This window comes from Pyrenophora tritici-repentis, chromosome 8 (assembly GCF_003171515.1).
Source record: "Pyrenophora tritici-repentis strain M4 chromosome 8, whole genome shotgun sequence".
Classification (NCBI taxonomy): domain Eukaryota; kingdom Fungi; phylum Ascomycota; class Dothideomycetes; order Pleosporales; family Pleosporaceae; genus Pyrenophora; species Pyrenophora tritici-repentis.
In genome coordinates this window covers 849,365-863,655 of record NC_089397.1, presented here as the reverse complement: position 1 = coordinate 863,655, position 14,291 = coordinate 849,365, and the positions used below count along the sequence as shown (strand labels likewise).

Below are 14,291 nucleotides of genomic sequence, written 5' to 3'. Positions count from 1 at the left end.
TGGCGTTTATAGCACTGCAATCAATTTAGCATTTGAACAAGTTCATAAACAGCGATAAAGCGTTGATCAAGTTTATACAAGGAATAAACGCCTCTGATGCAGCTAACCGGCACCCATCTAACAATACGCCTCGAATGCTGAGAACGCCATACCCACGCCCGAATTACCCTAGACTGGGGCCCAAAGTAGAACCTGAAGTACCGCGAAGCATCCGCCGTCACTCAACGCTAAGCCTTCTTGGCTCCAGCCTTCTCCACCATGACACCCTCCTCGTCGCTCTTCACCTTCTCGTCCTCTAGCTCCTTCATGAACTCGGACTGAATGGTAGCTTTGCGCTTCTCCCACCACTCCTTCTCCGCGGGTGCCTTTGCTGTGATCTCGGCCAGACGCTCACGGATGTGGTTGTTCTGCGCCATTTCAGAAGCTGATTGGAAGATAGTCTGGCCCCAGTTGGGGGCGAATGCGTTGGCCTGAGTAGCGTTAGTTTGTGTATACGACTTGAAAGTCATTGAACTCACCTCGTTGACGACATCTCTGAGTTCTTCCTCGATTTCCTTCTCCGCCCTCTGGAACCGTTGCCACAAATCATCGCCCACACTGCCCCGCTGCAACAGTACTTGGAGTGCTTGCTTCGCATTCCTGACCTGTACTATGCGGTGAATGTCTTCAGTCGCGCGGCGCAACAAGGCAGCCTTTAGGACGCTGTCTGGTGCCTTGGGATCCTCCATGTGTAGTAGAGACAGGTAGACATTGCGCTGGAGATGTGTGGGGAACCAGGGTTCGAGCGAGGCGGCGTTGGCAGCCTGGCGCTTCTTGTAGAGATTTGTGAAGACGGCAAAAGAACCGGCGAGGATACCAATGTAGGCAAAGGGGACGGTGAGCATCACCCAGTCGACCATGTCGAAGGGCCACATGGTGATTGTTTGGTGCGGGCAGCAAGTGAGTGAACGGAGATGTTTCGCGAGTGTGCTGCAGGATTATTTCCCACGTCGTGCAAACTTCAAAGGAGCGACGGTGTCCTCAGTAGTGATATACGGCGGGAAGGTAAAGGCCAAGTTTTTGGTATGCGCTTTGTTGTCAGTGTCAGTTATCGATAGAATATCTGGCCTGTTCGCAATTCGGTAAATGTCCGGGTGGTTTCGCGCTACGACCAGGGTTCGCTCGCGCGCGTCATTCTGCCGCCTTCGACGCCTTCCTAGCGACTGTGTAATCAATCAATAACCCACCTGCAACCACAGTTACCAAGTTCTTCTGCTTGCTTTTACCCACACCTTCCCTACAAATCCTCACACATCCACCCCCGAAACTCTTTCCACTTGACCCATCTCAATCCCGAAATTCATAGCCCACCATGATACTGAGGTTCGTGAGCAAAGAAGGCCAATTCAGGTTGACGGTACAGCCAGAGGATACCTTTACAGATATTCTGCCCCAGATCGCCGAGAAACTACCAAAAAATGTCGACATTCAGAGCATTAGCATCAGCAATCGGCCCCAAGGTGGCGATGCTAGAAGGCTCGCTGACCTGAAGGGCGTGAGCTTCAAGCAAGTTGGATTATCGTAAGTAGCTTGTCTGTGCCAGATATCACCGCTGATGATTATACAGAAATGGCGCGCAACTCTTCCTCACCTTCGAGGAGCAATCCGCCGCATCCAACGGCCAAAGTTCATCCTCTGCAGGTGCTTCGCGATTAAATGGCAAGCCCGTCGCAGCCACTGAAATGCCCTCTGTGCCCCTCGGTTCCCCCACTCAAGTCATAAAGAACCCATGGGAGGTGGTCAGGCAGTCACCCCTCGACGACAGACTGGATAGGCAGGATGGAAAGATCCCCAGGAAGCGCGACGCTCGCATGTGCTCACACGGACCAAAGGGCATGTGCGACTACTGCATGCCGCTGGAGCCATACTCGCCCGCATACCTCGCCGAGAAGAAGATCAAGCACCTCTCCTTCCACTCCTACCTACGAAAGGTCAATTCTGCGAAGAATCGACCAGAGCTCGGAAGCTCGTACATGCCACCACTGACAGAACCCTATTACCGCGTAAAACCTGACTGTCCATCGGGACACAAGCCGTTTCCAGAGGGCATTTGTACCAAGTGCATGCCCAGCGCCATTTCGCTCAAGCCGCAAGAATACCGCATGGTGGACCACGTCGAATTTGCTTCTATACAAGTCGTCGACGATCTTATCAACTTTTGGAGGCAAACGGGCTGCCAGCGACTGGGCTTCTTGTACGGCAGGTACGAGGAGTATACTGAGGTGCCACTCGGAACAAAGGCTGTGGTCGAAACCATCTACGAGCCACCGCAAGTCAACGAGGCCGACGGCATATCATTGGGAGAATGGGACAACGAAAAGGAGATTGATGAAATTGCTGCGCAGTGCGGTCTACAGCGGGTTGGTGTCATCTTTACAGATCTACTAGATACCAACAACGGCGACGGCTCTGTCATCTGTAAGCGACACATGGACTCGTACTACCTGGCCTCCCTTGAGGTTTGCTTCGCAGCACGGTACCAGGCAAAGTATCCCCGTCCTTCCAAGTGGAGCGATACCGGACGACACGGATCTAACTTTGTTACCTGTGTCATCAGCGGCGACGACAAAGGCCAGATTGGTATCTCGTCCTACCAAGTCTCCAACGACGCCGTCGAGATGGTGCGCGCCGATATTATTGAGCCTTCGGCAGAGCCATCGGTCATGCTAGTTCAATCGGAAGAGGATGACGAAGCCCTGGGCCGAGCGCGGTACATCCCCGAAGTTTTCTACCGAAGGATCAACGAACATGGCGCAAACGTACAAGAGGTTGCTAAACCTGCTTTTCCAGTTGAATACCTTCTCCTTACTCTCACGCACGGTTTCCCTACTCAGCCCAACCCGCTCTTCACTGGCGGAAAATTCCCAATTGAAAACCGCGAGGCTATGGGCGAAGTGCCAGAGGTCTCGCATCTCAGCAAAGTTCTCAACGCAAAGGCAAATGGATTGGCCCTCAACACAACCAGTGATCTCAACGCAATCTCCAACTTTCACATGCTATGCTTCATACACAATCTAGGGGTTCTATCAAAGGTTTGCCCGTCTATACCTAGTCTCATGTTCCGCTAACCCAAATGTCTAGGACGAAGAGACACTCCTATTCAAAGTCGCATCATCGCACGACACCTCAGAAGGCTCAGCGCTCCAACATACCGGAGGCTGGGCAACCCTTTTGACGATTCTCAGAGAAACTGGTGAGCGCCCCCCTAAACGTTCTTTACCATCCTCGACTTTCTCCGCGTCAGCCAGTAGGGGGGCTGCACCTCTCCCTGTCGAGCATACCCCTGGTACGACGCGGCAGACCTCTTATGGCTCAGATTCCGATTCAGTACAATTGGCTAAGAGAGTTAAGGGGGTTAGGCTGAATGGAAAGTAGATTAGTCCATACTAGTCTGATTTCTGATGCAAGACCCTTGATACCATAGGTTCGACTATCGATCGATCATGGCATGGACGCAGGCCAGGGAATGGGTGGTACATGGTTACGTGCGATGATGAGCTCAGCATGAGCGCGGAGTGCATGCATCTTCTGGCGTCATCCGCAGAAGGTAGGAAACTAGACGTTCTGGCTATTCCAAGACCCCTGAATCTAAGAGATACCTCAAATACTTCCGATGCTGTGATGATCCTGTACTGTGACGTTTGCTGGGAGACATTATATGGTGGTCCGTGCAATAACGTGATTTCGCGTCGACGCGTCGCACTTTAGCTTTCCCACTTCCCGCATCTTCAGCGCATACACGACACACAACAATGGCAGACTTTTTCAACATTAAGGCACGGCAACAAGCCGCTGCTCAAGCAAGTGCCTCAAAAGCTCCCACAACAAAGCAAGAGCCCAATCGCCTGCAACCATGGGTCGAGAAATAGTACACACACATCATGCAAGGCTGCAAACCCGTAGAACTAACACCCATTGCAGCCGCCCCAAGACGCTCTCCGAAGTCACAGCTCAAGACAACACGATCCAAATTCTCTCTCGCACAATGCAATCCTCGAACCTACCCCACATGCTCTTCTACGGCCCCCCAGGTACCGGTAAAACCTCCACCATTCTCGCCCTCGCCAAAGAACTTTACGGCCCCGAACTCATGAAGAGCCGAGTACTCGAACTGAACGCTTCAGACGAGCGCGGAATCAGCATCGTGCGTCAAAAAGTAAAAGACTTTGCGCGCCAACAGCTCAGCGTAGCCCCAAACTACAACATCATGGTTGAAGACAAGAGCAGCGGCGAGACAAAGACAGTGCGTTACAGAGATAAATACCCATGTCCGCCATTCAAAATCATCGTACTGGACGAGGCAGACAGTATGACACAAGATGCGCAGAGCGCGCTCCGCAGGACTATGGAAACGTACAGTCGCATGACGAGATTCTGTCTCGTGTGCAACTACGTAACCCGTATTATCGATCCCCTGGCTTCTCGATGCAGTAAATTCCGGTTCAAGAGCCTGGATCAAGGAAACGCTATCAAGCGTGTGAGCGACATTGCAAAGTTAGAGAATGTGAGCCTGGAAGACGGGGTCGCAGAAGAACTAGTCAGAGTCGCCGATGGCGATTTGAGAAAGGCAATTACCTTCTTGCAGTCCGCAGCCAGACTCGTCGGCGCTGTACAAGCCGTCAACGGCGGCGGTGCCGGTGCCTCCAAAAAGGGCAAGAAGAAAGTCGTCGAAGAAGACGAAATGGACGTCGATGCACCCCCAACTTCTACACCCGCCATCTCCCTCCCCATCATCGCGGAAATCGCTGGTGTCCTCCCGCCCGCCACGCTCTCTACTTTTTCAGACTCGCTGTTTCCCAAGTCGGCAGCCGCGAAACAGATCAGGTATAATGAGATTGCCAAGATTGTGGAGAATATGATTGCAGAGGGGTGGAGTGCGCAGCAGACTGTGGGTCAGTTGTATGAGCAGATTATGTTTGATGAGAGGGTCGAGGACGTGAAGAAGGTTCGGCTGGCCGGTGTCTTTAGTGAGACGGATAAGAGGTTGGTGGATGGTGGGGATGAGCATTTGGCTGTGTTGGATTTGGGGGTTAGGGTTGCTGGGGTATTGTGTCTCTGAAGTAAGAGAGAGATAGGGTTAGATGGGAAGATGGGTCATGTTATGTCATAATAGATCACAGCAACTTATGAGCAAGATTTTCCAAACATTCAAAATAGTTATTACGGCTTCTTCTCCCTTCAAACCGAACTAATACTCGTACAAATCATCGCTTCATCGGGGGGGATATCTCTGAACACATACAAAAAAAAAGGAAAAGCACTAACTAAACAATACAAGAATCAATACGCAACACCCTCGGTGTGCGTCGCAAAAGCTGATACAAAGATGTCAAACGTCTCAAGTTCGTAAACCAAGACAGACACCACATCCCTCCCCTTTCCCCCAAAATATGAACAGTGTAAACCTTTGTATAGCAGTCCCAAGTGTTGTAAAGTGGTAGCAATCAAGCATAGATGACGAATCCAGCTCCAACGCACAGCCACGCGACCGCCGCCAACATCTCCGTCTTGACCGTCATCCTGACACCGGCGTTGGCAGGTCGAGACGACGTAGCCGCAGACGGCAAAGAGAGCGTGACAGTAGGCTTAGGACTGGGGCCAGAGGCGAGTGTAGTCTTGTTTGCCGGGAGGGTGGGGGGCATAGAGACAGATCCTGTAGATGAGGGTGTGTGCTGTGACGAGAGAGTCAGAGTGCTGTTGTCTGATGACCCAGAAGAAGCAGTGGAAGTAGCTAATGATGAAGAAAGAGAAGATGAACTTGAAGGTGGTAGCGATGAAGTCGTCGAGTTTGACGACGAAGAAGTCTCCGATGTAGGAGACGACGAAGACGAAGACGAAGACGAAGACGAAGATGAAGACTCCACAGATGACGAAGTAGTCAAAGAAGCGCTCACACTCACCAGCGTGGACTCCACAGACGCAGAAGACGACGGCAATGACGACTCAGCCGAAGAAACCAACACCGATGATGGCGCAGTGGTGCTCACGCCCTCTGTCGTCGTCGCCGTCGCAGCTGCACTGGTACTAGTGCTCTGACCCGCATCCAGTACTTCGGACGTAGCCGCCGCAGCACCAATGACGGGATAGAGCCCTGGCAGCATTTCCTTGACATCCACGGGAAGTTTCTGGTACCATTCCGGCTCGAAATCTGCCTTGGGCATTGGGACGTCAGTGCCGCTGGGCATGGCTGACTTGAGCACTTTGAGGATGGAGAAGCGGGTTGGGTCCATGGTTGCGGGGTCGAGGGCGCGCTCTTCAAGTTGGGGGAGGCGCATGGTTGCTTTTGTGGTGCCTGTGAGGGCGATAAGGACGATGGAGGGTTTCATGGTTGGTGGCGAGTGTTGTTTGGTAGGTAGGTGGGTTGTGGTGTGGTTGTTTTTGAGTGTGGGGGTGTGGAATGTAAATATTGGCTGTGTGGGAATTTAGGGAGTAGCGAGTGAGGGTCCAGTCAGAGAAAGAGTGATAGTAGGCACGAGCTCTAAGTGTTGTTGACAAACAAACTGGTGGTGGAGTCAAAGCGAGCGAGAGCAGTTGCTTGTGTGACGCCAAAGAGAAAATGATCTTTTTCTGACAGATAACCTTTTGATAGAGATGTAGTTATCGTACCGATAGTGTAGAAATGCCTTCAGGTCTTCCAATGTTATATGCCTGGGGGAAATGTTCCACTTGAGAGAGGCTGAGCCACTGGCGCAAGGGTGACAGTGAACGTGCTCTGATAGCAGACCCAGAATATCGCAAAACCGATTGGAACGTATGAGTCGCGCTTTCACCGCGCCAGTAACACTAGGAAATTATGGTTCGTGACAATGGTGCTGTAAGGGTCCCGTTTGTGTGCAGCCAATGAGTAAAAAGGTGACAAGCAAGTCTAGTGAGATTTTGTGCGACAATGACAGTGGGCCGACGGTCAGGAGTTAGACAGAGTATTTGACATGGAGAACGAATGAGCAGTTTTCGGTTTCGAATGCTTGTATGCGCATAATGGTATACCGAATAGATGCACAAGGAATTGAGGCAGAAATAAAATCAACAGAGCGATCAAACACTATTCACGGAGACCCTAGGAGGTGCCATCTGTCCAGGCGGATCGGTTCTGGTGACGTGATGCGGTTATTATGGATGCTTACAGACACTGCGCGTCGCAGGCTGATTTCACATTCGAGGATACTGACGATGTTCACTCTTCTTGGGGGTTGGCGCCCACAGGTGTTGTTCGCGCCATGTTTTGCGCTTCCACGGCACTATACTTGCGACTCTTGAAACTAGACAGATGTTTCGGAACTACCGATGCAGACATCGAGTCAAGCGAAACACCACAGCACCTGAGGAATTATTGAGTTCACAGGATACAGGTGGGTGAAACGTTCTTGAAATAGTAGCAACCCCGAGTCTGGCTCAGGGTTTTCAAGGCTTTTCGCATGAGGTACAACCCGTAGTCCCACTATTCGGACATTGATGAGGATGACAGCAAATGGACTGAATAAGAACTTTTCAGCAAGCACGTCTTTGAATGCTTCAGGACGATGGGATTTGTCACCTGGGTGTACTGATAGTTCTCGAAATGTCTTTCATGCCGGTCGGCCGGTATCTATTCTCTTCCTGAACTCAACCAGCTTTGACGAAGAACGCAGAGCAACTGCATGCGTACATGTGAAAGACATAAGTCTCCCGAAGTATTGATAGACAGGGGATGAAAGCGAAAGGTAGCCGCATACCAGCTCTCACTGCCACAATGCTCCGGTCCCTTTCCTCTTCTGCAGCTTCATGGCCCACATCGCTCCGGCACCTCAAATTGCGGTGGTGCCATGTGCTATCATTCACCCTACGCCAATGAAAAGATGTCGATCTAACACATTTGCACGACGCTTTCCATGGCACGAGCCTAGTACGAGAGGTGTTGCCGTGGACAAAAGATCCGAACGTATACCAGATCAGGGTTCAGGGTACCCCGCGGACACACTAGCCTAAAGCGGACGAACCTCGGCGCGCGCAGAACGAGGCTTTGTTAATCAAGAACGTGATAGCAAACCAGAACTACTTTGGTAAGTCGTATGGTAGATCAGGGCACGGCTACTGTCATAAGTGTCACACCTATATATTGTATCCGACACATCGTCATCGCTCGCGATTTCTGTCGCTATCTAATCTTGCAACCTCGCAACAGCGCTACTGGAGATCCAACCCAGCATTCACACAACAAGATTGAGGTGATTATTGTTCAAATCAGGAAACATGGCGGCACCATCCAGCATTGATATCAAAAATTTGGACGGCAAATGGTCCATGGTAAGCGCTACTCGTTATACTTCCCATGACTCCGACTAGCAACAAGCTTCATGTGTGTAACAGCTCTTCCTCTAACAACCACTAGAACAAAAGCCTATCTGACCCTTTCGATCCCGTGCTCGCTCTCCAAGGCATCGGCTGGCTCACTCGCAAAGGCCTCGGCGCAGCAACTTTAACGCAACATCTCCGCCAAACACCCGCCACAGGTGAAGATGGCGCACCTACAACCGACATCACCATCGAGCAATTCGTGACCGGTGGTATCAAGGGCAATGTCGAGAAGCGCATTCTAGACTGGTCCATACGCGCGCACACAGATTGGCTGTTTGGTACTGTCCAAAGTAAGAATCGCTACTCTAGGCTCGCCAAGATCAAGGAAGAAAACAATGGTCAACCTGCCGATGCGGAATTCCTGGCGGAAGGGTGGTTAAAGGAAACTGAGGAGGGGGAAATAGTGGAAGGCTTTGCGGTTAATGAGAAGCAGGGGTGGACGGCGTGGCAGATTTGGGGGTTTGCAGATATTGGTGGGGAGAGGAAGTTAGCGAGGAGGTTTGTGGTTAGGAAGACGGGGACGGATGAGTTTACTAGGGTGAGACTGGTTTATGATTACTTGGAAGCGTTGTAGTGAAGGAGTATGTGCGAAAGGTCTGGGCATCTACCCTGCTGTAGTTTCTCTAACCTTGTGTGGTCCCTTGTAACTGAGACCATCAATATAATTGATGACGTGTCGAGTCCTTGAACATCCTCTCAAATGTGTCATTCCCGTGTTTACGCATCTAAACTGGCAGTCATATCCCTCGAGTCCGCTGGTAGTCGTACGGTCTACTCTTCCTATACTGCGTACTACTCTGCACAACATTGGGAGGCTACAGAACACTCTGACCAATCCCCCGTACAGCAAAGGTTATACACAGATACACCTGGCCTTCAATTTGCGTGACTCTCTGGATCAAGTGCCCGAAAATCCCAGTTGGGCTGCAAAATGGCGCATAGATGCAGTGCGTGACAGGCTTAAGTACTGCAGTATACCTAGGCTACAGGCGCCACAACCTCCACAACTCTTCCGGACCTGTTGTCCTGCATACTTTGACAGCAACCGATAACACAAACTTGAGCTACAATGTCTTCCCCAACCACGACTGATCTCTTCCTCGCTCTCATTGTCTTGACCTCCACAATCTTGGTCCTGATGTTGATCTACTTCTTCATTCGCTTCATAAGCCGAGACAAAATCAAAGACTGTCAGCATCAAGAACTTGATTCTGGCCTACTGGATCCCGAACCAGGCCGAGAATCGCGTCTCTTACATCGTCTTTCCCGACAGCAGATCCAGCAAGAACACTACGAAGACCTACACCGACGCTACTCATCAGCACCCTCTTCTCCTGCTATAGAGCTGCTCCCAGAGATTAAGACAGAGTCAGTTGATGATAGAGCGAGCGAATGGCTAGAGCGGGGCGCTATCGACAGCGGAGTCCGTATAGTGGATGACGGCTTGGGAGAGAGGCGACCGGAACTGCAACAAGCCATGATTCTTAAGCCAAAGAAACAGTTGAGGTGGGATTGGAAAGACGGGAAATTGGAAGGGAGTGATGGCTTGCCGAAGGTTATCGAGAAAGTGGACAAGGAAGGAGTAGTGTTGACAGAGCATAACCCGGAATGACCTGTTGTAATTAACAAATAGCTTTGATCTATAGGGTTGTCTCCCCCTAAGGGAATCGATAATCAATCATTTTCTATAGCTTCTGTGATATGTGAGCTTAAAGTTAAGAGATAAGGAAGGACCTTAAAACCGCAATATAAGTCTTTGAACGCCCGTACGTTATTGCGCCGCCAAGCCCAAATTGCTACTCCTATGTATCTGGAGATACTGTATGCATGCATGGCTGGATAGTATCTCCAAAAATACAGTCGTGACACAATTTCGGCGAGGAAAGCCAAGACACAAACGATCTAACCAAGCAAACTCATGTTTGCTCTGAGCTAGACTGTATGACCCATTGAAACACGTACACCCAGTCAACCAATAGTATCGTGGTGACATGTTCCCTGTAAGCAGTACCAGTATAACCGTTGTGTGCTGGACAGTTGTGGTTGGTAGGTTCGCTATGTCGCCCCTTTACCCGCACCGGAATTGTACAATAGGTACGTCGAGCTCCCGTGAGTTGATGGGGCCATGCTGCCTTCAACCGGTGTTCAAGCTCTACGCAATACTCCGCATTGCCACGCGACTTTTGAAACTCTGTAGCATGGACATCCCCCTGGAAAGTCATATTGATATCGACACGCGGCCCTGCCCCACAGTCGGTGTAGGCTCCTACAAGACGGCATCGGGTGACCCTTTCAACGCACCAGTTAGTGGTCTGTTTGTGTCAGTGATCGCTCCCAAGACAGGCAGTCAGACAGGCACGACAACGAGCAATGCGGATAGAATATTGCCTTCCTTCGCAGTAGCATCGTTCCAGACAACGTATTCATCAGCCTCTACTCCTTCAGTCCCATCTACGATCGCGGAAAAAGCTATACCAAAGGCTACTATCGCAGCCGGCGAGATTTTTGCGATTGTGCTCAGCAGTCTCATCGCCATTGTACTGCCGATTGTCCTCCTGGTACGATGCCTCAAACGATTAGGGCAAAGAAAAAGGGAAAGAGAAACAAAGAAAGACACCATGATCCTGAGAGACGTTATGAGAAGTCGTGACATAAGCGAAGATGCGTGGGAGGTCGGGTTGGGTCGGCTGGAGGAGGCTTCCAACAGGAAGTTGACCCACAAGGACACCGCAATGCAGTGGACGGATCACCTCGGTCAGCCGGAGTCGGATACAAGGACGATGCGGGAGCAGTGTAATATGGAACGCGGGGTCTTCAAGAGCTTGTTCGAGGAAGAGAATAGAGTTCGCGGAGTAGGAAGAGATAAAAAGCTACCGGCTGTTCCAAAGGATAAAGTGATAGCTGCATGAGCCTTGGTACCTAGGGAATTTGAGACAGTGTTTGTGCGAAGACCTAACTGAGAGGCAAACAATGACCGCATCTTAGACTGCCCTCACTTCCATCTATCTGGAGACAATGAGCTGGATGTCGAGGAATAAAATGTCGGCGGTAGGGTTAATAGGGCGCAGGAATATCTAGTAGAGGGTGAATTGAAGCACAAGTAATAATGGTATGGAGCTTGACTCGATGTCTAAACAAAAGCAAACGGGCGTTTGTAGTTTTGTGAATGAACTGAAGCTACGTTTGTCTTGAAACTCAACTACAGAATGCTGATCAGCGGAGACGCAGATGCAGGGGTGAGAGAGGTTGCGGTAGGAACGTGGTCGTGCGGCTACGCTAGGCTGAAACCGAATTAGCGTCGAAGCTCAGGCCGCCTGGATTGGACCAAATTTCATGACCGTCGTAAACAATAACTATTCGGTTTGGCTACTTGGTCTATTCTTCCTCTTGCTCAGTCCGCCAACACCTTCCGCAATCAATCAAGTCAGCTTGAGCCGACGCGCTCCTGGACACTTTGGCAACTACAAACCTGCAAAAGAACAAGTTGCTGCCCGCGCCCCACTCGCTTCAACCATCCGCGACCCCCCACTGCACGAGCACACGAGCTCCTCCCTCGCGTCAATCAACTGCCACCATGTCGGCCGAACTTGACATCGACTTTACGCGCCGAAACAAAAAGCCGCGCCCGCTTTCTGAACATGAGAAGGAGAAGCTGGACGAGTTTGTCGATGCGATCCACTACTCAGCCAGGTGCGTGGTTTACTGAAGAAGCGGTCAGTGCATAATCGACTAACATGGATCCAGGTACTCGGACGACGCATACGAATACCGCCATGTACAACTGCCTAAGCAGATGTTGAAAGTCATCCCCAAAGACTACTTCGACGGCGCGCGAGGCACGCTGAAGCTGCTATGGGAGGAGGAGTGGAGAGCGCTGGGTATTACACAGGTGCGGGCATTGACTATATAACGGCGGTTCACCACTGACTTGAGGATAGAGTTTGGGATGGGAGCACTATGAAGTTCATGAGCCGGAACCGCACATCCTCCTGTTCAAGTATGTTGGCCTATGTGCATTGTCAGACAACAAGCACGCTAACATTTCGCAGGCGACCGATCAACTACCAACCTCCCATGCACTGATCGATTGCCATACTTCGCGCGGCCTCAGGCTTTCTTTACGTCCATCACGACACGCGCAACGGATGCGCAGAATACGGCAGACGTCACAGTCGTCTTGCGCTACCTTGCGGCATCTTTGTTTATTTTGAGCGAAAACACGTTATATATAACGACGATATGATAATGGTAGATTGAATGACGCCCTATATGGCTTAAAAGAGGGCGCGTTTGATGGCCCATTACGCGAGGGCGATCAGAGCCCGTATTTGTACATACTCCAGAGGCAGAAGCATTGGGAGTATTGAACACTGGGCAAGAGACCATGGAAGTAGGTAAAGACATGGCTACTAGCTGTCGCAGAAAACCATAATCACTCCGGCATTCATGAACAACTTACTGTCGTCTCATCCGCTTTTCAATGCTCGCCTTGAACGCGATGCAGTACAGGACAAGCCTTGTGCTATAACGTTTATGCAAGCTTACACACAAACATGCACGTCGCTCCAGAGACATTCGGCCCGACAAACAAACGTGACATCGGCTTTTGCTATCTGATAGACACCCATCCTGTATAGGTACCCAAGGCACCCACTCCATGCATCTGATCCACAGCAGGACTAGCGCTGGTCCAGCCCACATGTCACTCGAGTCCCTGCATTGTCTACATCGTTTGCCTCGGCTATCCACGTTGGTAGTATACCGTGGGAGCATACGGGCCTATAACAAGAAACCATGCCGGAGATACTGTGTCGGCTCTGACAGCTTTTTGGCATACAGGGACCATGCCACTTTCCTTGAAGGATCTGCCTTGAATGGCAAGTGTAGCATGAGATCTGCCTGTCGAATTGATGGCACCCTGCTATCGGGATGCGAAATTCTAGCAAACACAGATGCTGCTTATACCATGTGGCCGCTCTTCTATCTTCAACCAGATAAGTGACATAATCCAGGTTGTCGCAGGGAGTTCCATCTCGCCAGGTATGCCCACGTAGAAACCTGGGCCTGGCTTGAGATATTGTCAGTCGAAGCAAGAGTATAAGTGTACGTAGGTAGATCCAGACGGTCCTTTACCCTTCCACGCTTACACTGGAGACGCAGGAACCTACGTCATTTGCATACGCACCCCCTTGTCACGAAGATCAGATCTACCGATGCCACTCGTAAATGCGGTCAACTTTCCTGTGGCGGCGGGATTTTTGAGCAGACTTCGGAGTCAGAAATAGATGGCTGGGCCGACATCTCGTAGTGCTTCCAGTGAGATATCGTATGCGCGGAGAAAAGCGGCCCGACTTTCCTCTAGTTGCCATACAGCCTGGGCAGAATCCACTCAGCTGGGCAATCACATGCAGATCTATAACAAAACATCTCGTAACAACAACCTCGAATCCTGGGAAACTTTGGCTTCTAACCGGTTGGACGGTTGGACGCTCCTGCAGCCCCGACCACTTACAGGGAGCGGAACATTGAGCGCAGCCATGTTGAGCCAGATGCTTCTACCCGGGCCCTGACATGGGAGAAAATAATCTAGGAGATATCGCTCCGTTGTTGAGAGACTGAGGGACGTTTTTTAAGCGAGGCCGAGTGCGGTGGTGGTGAGCGTGCGACTGGGGGGACCCAAGTATCTTTTGCAGGATGACAACCCAAGATTGAGGTCGGTGTTAGACAGGGCTAAGCCCGCGTTTTACGTACAATGGCGTGGATTGCACCCGATCTTCCAGAAGCACCGGACGCTGAAGAATTTGTGCCTCGCTCAGATTTGCCGTTGTTAATCGGCAGTCCTCAGTCGGGTGCCATGACAGCGGAGAGGCTGGAGTGTATGACATCACCGGTGTAATGGTCTAACTGCGTGGGTGGGA

General features: G+C 51.0%; 8 protein-coding genes across 8 annotated transcripts; 6 read left to right on the top strand and 2 right to left on the bottom strand.

Annotated features, from left to right (window-relative positions):
• Positions 1-227: 227 nt before the first annotated feature.
• On the bottom strand, positions 228-914 carry PtrM4_137830 (SEC66, Endoplasmic reticulum translocation complex, subunit SEC66; the record flags this gene model as incomplete). Its single annotated transcript, XM_001938164.2, has 2 exons — positions 228-470; positions 519-914. 2 exons carry the CDS (start codon positions 912-914, stop codon positions 228-230), a joined length of 639 nt encoding a protein of 212 aa, XP_001938199.1.
• Positions 915-1,351: 437 nt separating this feature from the next.
• On the top strand, positions 1,352-3,414 carry PtrM4_137820 (NPL4, Nuclear pore protein; the record flags this gene model as incomplete). Its single annotated transcript, XM_001938165.1, has 3 exons — positions 1,352-1,560; positions 1,607-3,071; positions 3,121-3,414. 3 exons carry the CDS (start codon positions 1,352-1,354, stop codon positions 3,412-3,414), a joined length of 1,968 nt encoding a protein of 655 aa, XP_001938200.1.
• Positions 3,415-3,791: 377 nt separating this feature from the next.
• Positions 3,792-5,098, top strand: PtrM4_137810 (HolB, ATPase involved in DNA replication; the record flags this gene model as incomplete). Its single annotated transcript, XM_001938166.1, has 2 exons — positions 3,792-3,907; positions 3,961-5,098. The coding sequence occupies 2 exons, from the start codon at positions 3,792-3,794 to the stop codon at positions 5,096-5,098; spliced, it is 1,254 nt and encodes a 417-aa protein (XP_001938201.1).
• A 385-nt stretch (positions 5,099-5,483) lies between these two features.
• On the bottom strand, positions 5,484-6,314 carry PtrM4_137800 (Transformer multi-domain protein; the record flags this gene model as incomplete). The annotated part of the gene is made up of 2 exons (XM_066109356.1): positions 5,484-5,711; positions 5,940-6,314. The coding sequence occupies 2 exons, from the start codon at positions 6,312-6,314 to the stop codon at positions 5,484-5,486; spliced, it is 603 nt and encodes a 200-aa protein (XP_065960278.1).
• Positions 6,315-8,268: 1,954 nt separating this feature from the next.
• Positions 8,269-8,947, top strand: PtrM4_137790 (uncharacterized protein; the record flags this gene model as incomplete). The annotated part of the gene is made up of 2 exons (XM_001938168.2): positions 8,269-8,322; positions 8,408-8,947. 2 exons carry the CDS (start codon positions 8,269-8,271, stop codon positions 8,945-8,947), a joined length of 594 nt encoding a protein of 197 aa, XP_001938203.1.
• Positions 8,948-9,442: 495 nt separating this feature from the next.
• On the top strand, positions 9,443-9,985 carry PtrM4_137780 (uncharacterized protein; the record flags this gene model as incomplete). Its single annotated transcript, XM_001938169.1, has 1 exon — positions 9,443-9,985. The coding sequence occupies one exon, from the start codon at positions 9,443-9,445 to the stop codon at positions 9,983-9,985; it is 543 nt and encodes a 180-aa protein (XP_001938204.1).
• A 586-nt stretch (positions 9,986-10,571) lies between these two features.
• On the top strand, positions 10,572-11,282 carry PtrM4_137770 (uncharacterized protein; the record flags this gene model as incomplete). The annotated part of the gene is made up of 1 exon (XM_001938170.2): positions 10,572-11,282. The coding sequence occupies one exon, from the start codon at positions 10,572-10,574 to the stop codon at positions 11,280-11,282; it is 711 nt and encodes a 236-aa protein (XP_001938205.2).
• A 665-nt stretch (positions 11,283-11,947) lies between these two features.
• PtrM4_137760 (putative cyclin-dependent kinase regulatory subunit protein) lies at positions 11,948-12,456 on the top strand (the record flags this gene model as incomplete). Its single annotated transcript, XM_066109355.1, has 4 exons — positions 11,948-12,063; positions 12,118-12,262; positions 12,312-12,370; positions 12,423-12,456. The coding sequence occupies 4 exons, from the start codon at positions 11,948-11,950 to the stop codon at positions 12,454-12,456; spliced, it is 354 nt and encodes a 117-aa protein (XP_065960277.1).
• Positions 12,457-14,291: the final 1,835 nt, after the last annotated feature.